We start from the raw sequence: 15,108 nt of genomic DNA, 5'->3' as shown, positions 1-15,108 counted from the left end.
TATTGTTGCTAGCATCCATTTTAATATAATGTCTAGTAATAAATAGTCTATAATAATATAATAGTCTCGTGTTGTGTTTACTTGTGTTTACTGTGACTCCGCCCCTGATTGTTTCCACTTGTTTTCTGCCTGTCCCTCATCATCCCTGTGATATATAAGCCCCGTGTTTGCCCTGGTCTGTGCTGGTCTTTGGATGTATGTTTGAATTGTTTTGTTTGGTGTTTCTTCCGGCCTCCGTAGTCTGTTTTCCCTGTGTTCATTTTTTGTCATGTCTGTCACTCTATCCGTGTTGGCTCCCTGAACCTGGATTGTCTTGACCCTGATTATAGATTTGCCCTCAATAAATCTTGCTTTTCTCCGCACATGCCTCCGCCTCCTCATCACTCCACGTTACACTGTCACATTTTGTTGCTCACATTTAGGATTAAAACATGCTGGTTGAAAACAAATTTTAGTGCACTCATATGCATGGAATCATTTGCATTTTTTGATGTTTGCTAAAAGACCTATAAAATGAAGTAACATCTGCATCTAATGCTGTTTCAGTCTAGCCCTCTGAACTGTTTTGTAGGTGATATTTGTTTGATCAGAACTTACCTTTCAGATAAATCATGGTCAGACAAACACATTCATGAGGAGTTATTTATTTAATGTGGCCCATTCAGTAAAGTTTCAGTAAATCCCTGTCCTGTGTTCATAAAGATTTCCTTTAGTGTACTAATTCAGTTTTGCATGTTATTCAACAATACAGGTACCATAACCTGCTTAGCAGGAGGAACAGATGTATTGGCTGAACCCACTGTACACACAAGAGCATATTCATCCCCTCAGATGATTTAAAGCACCGGTCATATTCTGATATTCTCATATATAATCATGTTTCCCTGCCAAATGTGCTTAATGGAGCAGAAATATGCAGACTTGCAGCTGCCATCTGTGGATAAAACAAAGAAACATATTTTTCTTTTTATAAAGCTGTTGAGGGGGATAAAACTTTGAGCTCTCAGCAGCTACTGTAGCTTGATTAACTGGTGGTTCACTGAATCAAGGATTCACAGCAGGAACTGGAGGTTTTCTGGGTTAGACCTTGTGTGGGTCACAGGCCACAGCGGCATTGTTTGACCTCTGTGTTCACTTGACCTTCTTCTAGCCATAGCCATATTCTTGAAGAGGGCAGTCAGATAGAAGCTTGTACATGGATGTTGCATTAAGGTGATGTTCTGATGTTTTCTGTTTATAAATTTTACAATGTGACCTTGAGTTTGAGAAAGGAATTATTTAAATAAACCATGAATTAAGAAGTTGGTATAACAGAAGGGTATGTAAATATATTCTAAATTATTTAATTTTACGTAAAATATGTGTATATACATATATGTGTATGTATATATGTATGTATGTGTATATATATATATATATATATATATATATATATATATATATATATATATATATATATATATATATAATATCGCTGTTGTCGGAACAAACCCTTGTACATCCAAATTGTAACTTTACAGGAGAACGAAAAAACATACATTACTTTCAATGTATGTCAATGAAACCAGAATTTTTTCCAAGTCATTTTTAGTCATTTATTTTGTTCCATCCTTCATGAAATTTACAGACAAGGCCAACATGCATTTTCAAATTATTTCAAAAACTGAAAATTGAGATACGAGGTACTGTTCTGACAACAGTGCTATATATGCTGTGTTAATTATAAACCTATATATTTATATTACTATATTTATATTATTTTGAACATATTTATTAGATTTAAGCTTTAAAAACACATTTGCACTGAATGTGGACTTCTAGGTGGATAACTTGCATCCATGTAGCATGGAAGCAGCTCAATTTACAGCACAATTTACAATACATTTAAACATAACAGAAAAAAAGCATGGCAGTAATAGTAAAATCTTATGTTTGAAGCTGTAATGGCAAATGTGCCCAAATATGTAATGGATTTTACTTTTTTCTGCTTTTTCCTGTTTTCCAGCTTTCAAAGCAAATCTATATACAGCTTCTCTCCCTTTGCTGTTCAAGATAAAGAAGAAGTCACCAAGCACTATTACATGACCAACAAGTGCAGACTGTAAACTAGGACAATATATTGATGTGTTGATTTTTTTTTTAATTATTACTTTGTAGAGAGTTTGGCATAAGGTGATATAAGCCAAGATGCTAATGCTATGAGCATTTGTGCTATTCTATTTTTTTTTTTTTTTGTTCATATTTGCTCATATGCTACAAATCTAGATATTTGTATGTGTGCATGTGCAGAATAGTGCAGTATTTCATATCAGACAATAAGGTAAGCTAACTGGCAGCGGGCATAGATCGCCAAATTAAATGCTTTAGGAAAATAAACTGGCCAAAAAGACTAGTAATTTGTTAATCGTATTCATTATACCAGTTCCAGTTGGCTTTTGAGAAGGGTGAGAAATGAATTAGAACTAAAACCATAAGTTCATTTGAGTCAGTTCTTGTTTTTGAATGTGCATGGGAAAAATACCCTTGAAAATTAAACTGCAATGAAATGTGTGGCTAGTGCACATTCATAACTTAATGACAAGATTTAACCATAAAAAGTTGTAAAGTTCTTAACCTGGTAAGATCAGTTTAGAAAAGCTTTCTAATTTTCTTGGTTAAATATCTAGATATCTTGGTTAAATTTGTCTCATGATTAGTGCAAAATCTTATTGTATCAATGCTATTGTGATATCCACTTGAAAGTAAGTTCTTTGCCGTTAAGGCGTAACGCTGATTTGTCCTGTAGATTTATGTTAGGCCACAAAGATCTGCTGCTCTAAGTTCAGTGTCATTATCATTATTTCTCAATAACAATCACTAACTTGTGAAACTATGGACTGTTAAATGCAGCATTACTGATTAAACTCATACAGTGCATGCTGTTTTGAGTTAGGGATGCTGAAATATTAAGCAGCATATGTGTGATATGAGTGATTACATCATGCACAATTGCCTTTTTTCAATTAGATTTTTTTTATTTACATCAAATAGAATGTGTCATACTGCACTATAATGAGGTGAGAGAAAATATGTATGTGTAACTGGCACATCATACTGCTGATCCACATCCTCTCTATGCTCTCTCATTTGTTAATCTTGACAAACTTTCTGCAAATGAACTGAGTGGCAACCAATCAGATAAGTGACACCTTAACCAGCTGTGTTACCTTCGCCCTCACACGGTAGAGCACACACCAAACAGGAGATACAGTGGTTGATCATCTTCATTACGTCATTACATTTAATTGTTTAAAGACATCATTAGGCTGATTTTGGGGCTCAGAATTGGCCTCTATCTTGGCATACGGTGTCGCTCTTTGCAACTCAACCTGCATGTGTTTTATTGGCATGCCCCAAAGCGCTCTTTTAACAGTGCACAGCACCGCAAATTTAAAAATATACAAACAAAAACTGAAAAGTACAAACTTCACTCTGAAACAAGCACACAGGAGCCATGCTACATGCATATTATTAAAAAAGTTCAGATTTCTGTATATAGTTGCTTTTGCAGTTGCAGTCCTGAAATCCTGAAAAAGTACCCCCAGACTGCAGTACCACCAGCCCCCCAATAAAAAATCAACACATCTCCCTTTGGTCACTTGTAAATAGTTAATTATTGTAGATAAAGTTTATCTAGAGGCCAAAATCAAAGAACAGACATTCACTCTTTGTGACAGTTAGCTTAGATACAGTTCTCTAGCTACCTACACTGTTACGTCCTAGGAAGCAAGCTAACATTGCTAATTTTAACTAGAGGACAAAGGAAAATGACACTGGTATGAATTCAGAGTTATATGGATAACTAGCTAGTTAAAGTAGTCTTCCTGGGTGTAGCCTGCAGCTAGAGGAAACGTAGCTTAGCTTAGCTATTGTGGCCTTTGAGGTTATGTAATTAGCAAATACATTAGCATTAAATAAGGATAAAAACTAAGGAATATTTCGGACTATCAGCACTTACAATCTGTGGACATTTTAGTGCAAGTACAGTTATTGTTATGATTAGATTCATGTCCTGCTATTTTAGCTTCCCATCTTAGATTGGTAGCAATCCCCCACCATCAGAGAGTTGCTGTCTGATTAAACAGAGATGAAAGTGATCCTAAAGCTTTATGCTGGCTTTATTTTTAAGTTGCTTCTCAACTCACAGATTAAAATTTTTTGACATTGGCTAGAAGACAAATGTCCATGCAGTCACAGAGATGCCAGATCAGACAGAGGAACTTAATGCACGTAGTGTTTATTATTTGAATGTAAATTCTATTAAAACAGAAAGGTTACTTTTGGACAAGTTTACTTGAAAAATATGTCACAGGTTCCTTATTTTATCTGGCAGTCAGTGAATAATTTGGCTAGGCGTTTCAGCAAGTTATTCAAATCATAAGTGGAACTTATTTAGACTCAAGTTTGCACAGACATACTGCATGGAGGGTTCTTATCAAGATGTTGTGTGACATTTTTTGTCAGGAGAGACATACATCCACCTGAATGTTGCTGCAGAAAGTCAAGAATAATTGCTTTTCCTAGAAGTCGTAGTTGTGACCAGTGACAACAAACGTGTTGTAATTTTATATGCATTAGTTCTAACTCACAGCTCATTGAAACAAGTGGAGAAGTTGTGTGGAATGTGTAGATGCTAATCTTTCAATCCATACCAAAATTGTGTTTGTAACTAAAAGAGGAGATACTTTATCATGATTTGATATAATGAAAAATTATTGCTGTGTCTTGTTTGGCAGAAAGAAAACATATCCTTTACATTGTGTATGTTTTTCACACTTTTTAACATTGAAACAAACATAAAAGTCAGAAGTGCAGACTCAGTGCTGTCAATAAGAAAAATTTGGATGACACAACAAAACAAAAAAGGATTATCGGCTTTTATAAAAAATAAAAAAACTATTTTGTTTTGTTTTGTTTCTTAGCTTTCATTTGTCTCTTTCAACCAAAGACAACATTCCCTTGTCTCTGAGGAAGACAAAAAGTCTCATACACCAATTTACTGCAAACATTTGTCAGGTATAACATTTTTTTGCTAGTGTAAAATTTTGGCTCTTGCCCTTTGCTGCACCGTTTGTGCAGCTGTTTGTTTTGTGTGTCAACTTGTACTTTTCATTGCCTGCATGACCCTCTACATCTAATCCAACAACTCATAGCGGTCCGATGAGTAAGTACCTCCAGGGACAAGTCAGAGGAACTCAGTGGACAGTGTTTTATTTCATTTAAAGGTACAGTCAGGATTGCGGAGAGGCTTTGTTTTCTTTACCTGCTTTGGTTTTGTGAAGTCTCAAAACCCGACAAAACTGGAGTTCAAAAAGTCCAAACCTCAACATCACTGAATGCACGTGAAATGCGTTTTCTTTTTCTTGATGCTTATTGTAACTAGAGATTAAATAAATGAGTGGTGTCTGAATTTTGGTCTGTACTGTATGTTCTTGGACAGTATGTGAACCACTTTCAGTGATCAAAACTAGGCATCTGCGTGCAGCCTATCAGAGTATAATGTGTAACAAGGTGGCAAGGCTTCTGTCGACAATCGCACGCTCAAATGACTGAGCCTTTTTTCTGAAAGCATTAATTGTAGGGGTTTTGATTTTCGGGGTTTATTTTGTTAGAGGCTGTCTCTTTTTTCTCCGAAACAGTTCTATTGAAGAACTTTCTTAAATCTGTGGATAGAATTAAAACTCTGTAGAATAAATATATTAGAGCATAAAACATTGAAAATTATATCAGATTATATAACAGATCTATTGTTTTCTCCTATCTCACAGGCCCAGATTACATCAAGCAAAAACTCAGCGAGCATGTGGAGGAGATTAAAGAGGCCCCACCACAGGAAGAAAAGAAAAAAGAGAAATCCTCAACCGGAAGCCCCTTTTATCGACGTGGCACAACTCCCTCCCACACACCCGCCCAAAGCCCCACCCCATCTCCACCGACCTCACCAAAAAAGAAGAGTCAGCAGGTCAATAGCAGTGTCACCCGCAAGATAAGCAAAGACAACACCGCCATAGGTCGTAAAATAAGCAAAGAAGAAAGGGCCTTCATTGTGGCAGAGATGGCCAAAGTACCTGTTCTACCTGCACTACCAGCACCAGCACCAATCAAATTGCAAGAAGTTCCCCCACCAAAGCCCCCCAAAGTTAATGAACCAGCACCTAATCCCGTTAGCACAGGCAATGGGCAGCTGCACAGTGCTTACCACAGCTACTTGGTGAAGGCAACTGTAAAGGTTCCTCCACCAGAAGAACCAGAGGATGACGAGCTAGAGATGACCCAGTCCAGTCTGGCCAGGATGCCACCATCCCCACCTAAACTGTTCAGGACACCAAGCCCCAAACCAGAGCCCAAGCTCAGGAAAATGGAATCTATAAAGCCAAAGAGCCTTGCAGAAACCAAGAAAGCTAGCATGGAACTCAACAATGAGGTATTAGAAGAAGAGAAGGTAAGCTGTTCTCCTCCCTTCTCTGCTAGCCTATCCATGCTCACAGATGTGTTCTTTCATAGCTACTGCTATAATGCATACGGAATAAAAAAAATCTGAATGTAGGTATTGTGATATAAACTGAGTCGTGTTTTACAGTTTCTCATTAGGTTGAACGAATAACTTTCTCTAAATGTAGGTATTGTGATATAAACTGAGTCGTGTTCTACAATTTCTCATTAGGTTGAATGAATAACTCACTCTAAATGTAGGTATTGTGATATAAACTGAGTCGTGTTCTACAGTTTCTCATTAGGTTGAATGAATAACTCACTCTAAATGTAGGTATTGTGATATAAACTGAGTCTGTTCTACAGTTTCTCATTAGGTTGAATGAATAACTCATTCTAAATGTAGGTATTATGATATTAACTGAGTCTGTTCTACAGTTTCTCATTAGGTTGAATGAATAACTCACTCTAAATGTAGGTATTGTGATATAAACTGAGTCTGTTCTACAGTTTCTCATTAGGTTGAATGAATAACTCACTCTAAATGTAGGTATTGTGATATAAACTGAGTCGTGTTTTACAGTTTCTCATTAGGTTGAACGAATAACTCACTCTAAATGTAGGTATTGTGATATAAACTGAGTCTGTTCTACAATTTCTCATTAGGTTGAATGAATAACTCACTCTAAATGTAGGTATTGTGATATAAACTGAGTCGTGTTTTACAGTTTCTCATTAGGTTGAATGAATAACTCACTCTAAATGTAGGTATTGTGATATAAACTGAGTCTGTTCTACAGTTTCTCATTAGGCTGAATGAATAACTCACTCTAAATGTAGGTATTGTGATATAAACTGAGTCTGTTCTACAGTTTCTCATTAGGTTGAATGAATAACTCACTCTAAATGTAGGTATTGTGATATAAACTGAGTCTGTTCTACAGTTTCTCATTAGGTTGAATGAATAACTCACTCTAAACTGAGTAGTGTTCTACACTCAGAATTTTGCTATTAGTGCATTAAATTAAACCCTTACCCAGGCCACAGAAAGCCATAGTGGATCACATGTAGTTTGACATTTACGTAGAGAAATGCAGTTAGTCTAAAATCTTACAGATAAACGCTCAAGTGCCTACTGTTACTGCTTCTAATGCAACTAGTCCATTTTTACACCTCGTAACTTTTAGCTGGAAAAAAGTGAGTTTGTGCAGAGTTAGTTAGCTGATATCAAACAATAAAAACACTAAACAATGATGAAGGTTTTCATCCTTCCAAGTGTAAAATTTCTATGTAGTATAGCTGCGAATTGTACTGTATATATCTTTGTATGCAGTGGCCCTAAAGCTTTTTGCACATAGCTGCAGTTGTAGAACCAGCTAAAAATGCATTTGTGGGTGCAGCATGGATAGATGAGTTGGTTAGTTACATTTGGCATAATTGTAATTTGGAAGGTTTGTCTAATAACCCACCTAATTCTACATTCCAGGGTCCTAATTCAGTTTTAGTTGCCATGGTAATGCTTTTGAATATTGGATTGGCAATCATTTTTGTTCACTTCTTGACATGATGGAGTGGCATCTCAGGTAAGCACAGATTTTTACCACATCTGTTTATTTCACATTCTACAATGTTTCTATTTATAGATATGTATTGTATTATGATTATATACAGTGCTATGCAAAAGTCTTATGTGTCTGAGAAAATGATACCTATGCAGTAAGCATTTGTTTCACATAAGAAAAAATACAAATAATCAATCCAGTGTAATTGTTTTGTATCTTGACGTTTCCTGTCGTCTCCAGAAGGAAGTCCAGTATTTACAGTTACCATCCAATACCTTGTTTATCTAATCAATTAAATTACATAAGGTCCTGGAAGTGAAAATATGCATGCGATGATTGGAGTGTAGCAAGAAGTCAGGAACCAAACCTGTGTTTTTATATGAATTCCTAACCTACATATTCATAACTTTACAACACGTTCTTGTATTACTGTATATGTGGTTATTTATAGTTATTCTAATGATAAAGGTCGTTTTACTGAAGTGGTTCAAAGCACTTAATGGGATACAAAATCACTTAGACTGAACAACTGAGCTATTTTAAATAATCACTTGATCTATTTAATGAAAATGATGTTTATATGTGTTCTATATTGTGCATATATCTCCAAGCCTTACCCGAGACCAATACGCCAATTCCTTTGAAGATTAAGTGGAAATATGTTGCTCCAAAAATGTTGTATAAAAATTGTTTAAAAACAGAAAAATAATCATCATGTCACTACCAAAACATGCACAAATAATCTCTCTGGACTAAGTGTACATGTGGCCACACTGCTAAATATGCAACCTTTTATCTTTAATTTTTTTTTTATTACTGGTCCTCTGTAAGATTTCAGTATTGACAAGTTTAATCAGAAGTTTAAACAGAAATTTCAAAGTTGGTGAAATTCTGAAAAAACAAAAAATGTATTTTGGTGTGCATTGTGCAAAGGGTTGAGCACTGCTGATCAAATTCCATGTCATTTTGATTTTCTAAAGTCTGAAAATAAGCACATTCTCTACAGGGAACACGCTTATGCACATTTTTTGGACAAGTGCTGTTTATTTGCTGAATTTCTAGTGGGGGAAAATAAAACAAAGTCTGACCTTTGAAAAAGTTATGGCACATTTTATATTGTATGCTTTATTGAGCAAATAAACATAAATTGTGCACATAAAATTTGCAGGAAAAAAACCCTGCATTTTTAAATGTGATCCCTTTGGGATATGATAACTTATTTTCTCTTAGAAAATCAACATGACTGTTCAAACTTACTGATACAACTGTATCTTATTAGCTACTTGCTTAATGGAGCTAAGTTGGAACTTGAATAAATTCAACATTTAAGTTCTTTGAATGAAGATAAATAGTTCTGAACAGTTTTCATGTGTAAGCCTTTTGCACAGAACTGTATGTTTGAGTTTTAACTTTTAAGTTTGCAGCATGTATTAACACTGTAATTGCTTTGATTCCTCAGTAGCGCAGTGTCAATGGCCTTGAAGAAATCAAGAAGAGTCTTGGCAGTGGCAACAATAAGATAAATGTATGGAAGAAGTTTGAGATACACAGCACGTTTTTGGAGGAAGACCAGCCCTCAGTAAAGATGTGGCTCTTTGAGTCATGTGAAGGACTAAGAAGAAGCCATGGGTGAATAAAAAACCAGAAGATTTGTAAGAGAAAGTAAAGTGAAGTATGCTTATCTAAGTCATCGGCTGTGAAGAGTGCAGCCTCTCTGTGCAGAGACTTTACTGGAAATGTTGGGAGATGCTCTTTAAACGTGACGGGCACAAACAGCTGCCTAGCTCTTTTGCCGTGTGACGTGTAAGTGGGGAGATGTGCGCTCAGTGCCAGAGGAATTTGTTCAGGGAACTTTGTTGCGTTCCAGCAATCATGCCACACTGGCCAGAGGAAACCAAACACACACAACAGCGTCACTCTTCGCTCTTATAGCGTTACCAAGCCTCTGCTGCTTCTTCCATCCTCTCCTGCGTTCTTTTATCGAGACTTGATTTGACACGCCCTGTGCATGGTACCATTTATTACTGATGTTTTTGTTTTGTTTTGTTTTCTTTTGTGTGTTGTTTCTCTTTATGTTAGCTTTTATCCTCCAACGTTCAGTCATAGAGGGTTATTTGAATTAAAACATATGCTGAAAAAAGCACACTACTGTTCAAAAGTTTGGAATCAAAACTATTTTCCTGATTTTAAATACAAACATACACTGTTAACAATGAATGATCAGCACTGCTTAAAATGATAAGGTTACTGATTACACTGCTTTTCTTGAGGACACTACTTGAGTTCAACCAACTCAAATTCTGAGTCAAAAGTTCTCCTAACTCCTTATTTTTTTGATTATCCATCTCTGGATAAACAATATTAAATGCATGTTTTTTACTAATTTTCCCCAGCAGCTGTCTTTATATCAGACAATTCCCATTTTCTCCTCTGGGGCTCCCACTTATGGAGGGAATGGCACTGAGGTTCAAATTCACTGCATTTGATTTCTGTGTTGAATGCATTGTAAAAGTTATTTGTGTACATATATAAAGTGCATTTTAAAAGAATAAAAGTATATATCTGGAAGCTCAAGAGAGGAGGATGCCTCATGGAATTGTGTAATGATAAGAGTAGCAGCCTGTAAGGAGTAAAAACTAATTCTGCATCGTTTGCTTAACTGAGAAACTAGAAATGAGAGTTTTGACTAAACTAAAGGTTTGAGCTGGGTGAACTCTGGTGTCCTCAAGTTGAGTTAACTGAAGAAAAGCAGTGTAATCAGTTACCTTATCATTTTAAATTGAGCTTCTCATTTCTTACAGTGTATCAGTAACTCTTTACTGTTGGGCAGTGTTCATAAGGCAACACAGCACCTACATAAACCTACATAAACATATATACAGGCTTATTCCAGGAATCCTGAGTAGGAATCATGTAGCCTAATATATGCTGCCCTTCAGTAAAGTGTTAAGGTAATTACTTAAAAAGTGTAGATTTAAATATTACACTGTTCACTGAAAGGTATTTTCAGATGATTTATGCATTATTTCAAGATCTCTATGAAGTAAATTATAACTAATATACTGTAAATGATCTATAATATAAGTACATTATATTGTGTTGTTATCTGTCTTGAGATTTGATCCTCACTTTTGAAATATGATGCATTCTGGATATTAATTTTATTATGATGTAATGCCTAATGTTATTCAACTTAGCCATTTTAGAACCTTCTACAGCATTTAGCTGCAACAAAATGGGTTTATATTATTGACAATAGCATTGTTTCCAAGCTTTTGAACTGTGCCGCATCTGATGTAAATGTGTTCATCATTTCCACATGAATAAAATCTGTTATATCCACATAGCTACTGTCTTCCTTTTGGCAGTATTTGTGCTGATATAATAGATTTTATTGATGAAGAACTTATATATTCTGCACCACTTTTTCAGCGAATTACTGTCAGTAGTCTGTTTTACAATCATTTTCAAAGAAAACCTTTTTTGAGATGTGCAATAAGCTTTATTTAAAACAAAAAAGGATTATATATCGAAATACTAAGAAGCTCTTTAGCCCCCAAAAAATCATGTTTTGTATTCAATTAGAAATGAAAGCAGAATATGACTGAAAGAGATGATGCCTGCGGCGATTAAGATATGCGATTGCCTACTGAAGGGAGAGCGGAGCACAAAATGAAACATTTTGTTTCTTGCTAAATCATTTTAAAAGTATTTGACTAAGATGAATAATAGCACTAAACAAGCAACCTCTGCTACATGTGACATCTTCATGCTTGTAGGTGGGGCGAGCTGTAACAGTCGCTGAGTCTGATGAGCAATTCATTCAGAATTTGATTTGTTTGAACCAGTTTTCCAACTTAAATAAATAAAGTTGTTTCCATTAATATAAATATGATTACTGAAAAGAGGCTGTGCTCAATGTGGCAAATACATTTTTGACAGTGTAGTAGAACAGCAAAATATCAGCATGATAAAATTTCAATAGATTTATTTACATGATATCTATAGCACATTTTCGTAATAACTTCAAAAAATGAACTATTCTGAATGTGTAAAACGGGACATTGGTTTTTCTGACTGTTCACCTTGGGGTCAAATAATGCTTCTGCATACCAGATAGCAGCGTACCCTACACCATAGCCTGATGCGTACCTCCCCACAAATGTACTTACATGCCACTGTGACACATACCGCAACAAGCATGACTGATCCACATGGTAGCAACGCATTTCCTCCTACACATTTGTCTACGCACTACGCTCCTGTTTTCACCTACATTTTTAAATTCAGTTGAGAGTTGGATGAACATGGCTCAAGTTGAGCGATATCACAAGTATAGAAGATACAAACTTATAACTGTTAAGTCGACTGATTAATGTGGGAGTGACAGGAATTGTCTGAATGACTGAAATGTCTGCTGATGAAGTGACCGAAAGATGAAAAATCGTGCAATTGCAGAGCAACACTGACACACTAATCCACAAATATAAATGCTCACGACAGCGTAGGCCATGGCTATGGTGTAGACTTTGCTTTGATTCAACGTTAATCAGCTTTTAGTTGTAGCAGTATGTTAAACTAACCCCACCGCGTGGAGGCTGTATTTTAGCCTGTTTAGCTCTCACTGTAAGCTATTTATTTGCCTCTAAATGGTGCTGTATTACAGTCACCAAGATGGAGATTAAAATAATATAGGAGTAAATACTTTGAACTCAGTAATCAGAAGCTCTCATGATGAAAAATGTTACTTTTGTGGTATATAAACAGTTTTCAGGGTGAATCTGGAGAAATATCTGTCTGCTGTCATAATTTACTGATGACGTTGCTATGGGAACAGGAGAAGCACGTTCTGCTGGAACAACAAAATATTTGTGCTACATTTTACCCCACATTAGTTTGTGTCCCGCTCTCCCCAGTAATATTTAGTATTAATGATTGCCTACCCACAATGGAACTTAACCTGACACCTATTTACTTAATTCTACGAGAAGACATTGTCTATATGAATCGTTATGAGTAGGCAGCGTATAGACCATTGTGCATGCGAGTTTATTGATATTGTGTGCATTGAAAGCATTAGTAATTGAGTAGTCATTTCTAAAAGGGGGCTGGACAGAAAACTGCACCATGAGGGCCTGAGCTTGCTTGCATGTTGGAGAAACTGGATATCCAAAGCTGTGGATGTTTTTGTATTGAATTAATTCAGGTAGTGCCACGAGGAAAGAAAGATGTGGTACCTTGGACGAGGGATGTGTTGCCTTTAAAGAGTCTTTAACTACTGTTTACCTCAGAAGAACATGAAAAAAGTAAAAAAAAAAAAAAAAAAAAGCAAAAAAAGAAAGAATTCTTGTCTTAATCCCCTACTATGGGAACTCTGACTGTTGAAATATTTTGGAAATTTAATTTTTAATGTGCCGCTACATTGCTTCATTGTTTTATTTCGTTGTTTGCTGGTACAGAGTGGCGACTTTACTGTTATTTTATGTATTATAATATTTACATTTTATCACTTCAAAAAAGACTTATTTATTTTACAATAAGTAGTCGTTTATATTGTTTTAAGCATTTGCTCAAAGAAAAAGGGCTTTGAAGAAGTAAGATTTTCATACATAGGCTATCACATATATCACATTTATATTTCATTACTAATTAGCACAGCTTTTTGAAAATCTGCTATGTAACCATTTAAATATTAATTAAATATTAAGTACAATAATTCATGCCAAAAGATTCTCTTTTAAATTAGCCTCCACCTTTGAAAAAATATGGAAATTTAGGCAAGGTAAACAAATGTCAGAAACTGTATGAAAATGTTGCTAGTCTGATTTGGCAGGCATTGCTAGACCTTAATGTACAAGAAAAGTGCAAAAAAAGTTGCAGTAAAAGTTGCACAAACTGACTAGAAATTACAAAAAAAATAGAACTCCAAATGATGCAAAGTGTGCAAAGATGTGTGTCTAGTCAAGTAGAAATTACAGATAGGGCATTTAAAGGGCATTTTTTAAATGTTCTACATAATGCAGATGTAAACAAAATCATTCAGAGTGGCTTGATGTGAAATGGTTTATTTAGGAGACTCATTACAGTGGTGGTGATAGGAACCAGGGGTCACAATGTCTAAAACACAGATATAGCCCTTCTATTTACTAACCAAAACCACCAGTAAACCCTCATGTGTCTTCTGAGGTTTTACATGTAATGTTGATGACGGTAAAATAGAAAAATCAGAAAACATTTTCTTCGTGTTGTTTTGCCTCACAGCATTCTGCATGTACCTCTCCATGAATTGATTTTAAAAACACATTTAAGACCAAAAACGTTTTGAAAACTATCATAAAACATATAACTTGCTATGAGGGAGCTTTTAGAGGTGGACATCTGGTTCCTATCGGCAGCACTGTGAACAATTCTCTGAATTTCACATCAAACCACTCTGAATGACCGTCTATATCTTAACCATTTAATTACGCAAAAACTTTTGAAAAGTTAGTGAAATTCTCCTTTAATGAAAGTCAACAGCAGCCAGAACATGATTAAGGTCATGTTAGCACTGAAAGGCTTGTTAGCAGGCCTGTAGATGAGGACAGAGGTTTTCAATCTTGGGGTCAAAATGAGTTTACAAGAATAATCATATCAAATTAGGATATTTATATCCTGAACAATCATAAATATAAATCATTTTGCAGAGGCATTTTTAGAAAACAAAGGTTATTTTGCTGTATCTAACCTAAAGAAACAACTATGTTAGCTATTGTTGCCATTTTCATTTTCCCTATAATTTCTTATCATTTGTGAATGTTTTATGGCCGTGTGCAGTATGCAGCCACTCTTAATGTATTTTCTGGTAGATTTTTTTTTCCAATTGAGAGATTAACTGATAAAAGGGCAGAATTATTTTTCTAAAAACACCTGCTGCGCAAACAATACATTTATAAACTATAAAAGATTTATTCTGTTTGTATAAGTTTTTACAGAGCACAGTCCACAATCTGAGATGAGCTCTATGATATTTTTCTAAAGTTTTGCACATTATTTATTGGTGACTATTGAATAATCACACAAGTTCAGCAAAAAA

The 15,108-nt window shown here is 35.3% G+C and overlaps 1 protein-coding gene across 1 annotated transcript in view; it reads left to right on the top strand.

Annotated features, from left to right (window-relative positions):
• Positions 1–14,010, top strand: part of jph1a (junctophilin 1a) — a 50,979-nt gene extending 36,969 nt beyond the window's left edge. The window contains exons 4-6 of the mRNA XM_017696225.2: positions 5,808–6,481; positions 7,958–8,054; positions 9,493–14,010. Coding sequence (XP_017551714.1) covers positions 5,808–6,481; positions 7,958–8,038 — 755 coding nt within the window. The 3' untranslated portion in view covers positions 8,039–8,054; positions 9,493–14,010. The remainder of the gene's footprint in view (positions 1–5,807; positions 6,482–7,957; positions 8,055–9,492) is intronic.
• Positions 14,011–15,108: the final 1,098 nt, after the last annotated feature.

Source organism: Pygocentrus nattereri, chromosome 24 (genome assembly GCF_015220715.1).
Source record: "Pygocentrus nattereri isolate fPygNat1 chromosome 24, fPygNat1.pri, whole genome shotgun sequence".
Classification (NCBI taxonomy): domain Eukaryota; kingdom Metazoa; phylum Chordata; class Actinopteri; order Characiformes; family Serrasalmidae; genus Pygocentrus; species Pygocentrus nattereri.
The sequence above is the reverse complement of the archived record's forward strand: the minus strand, read 5'-3'. Positions and strand labels throughout refer to the sequence as shown.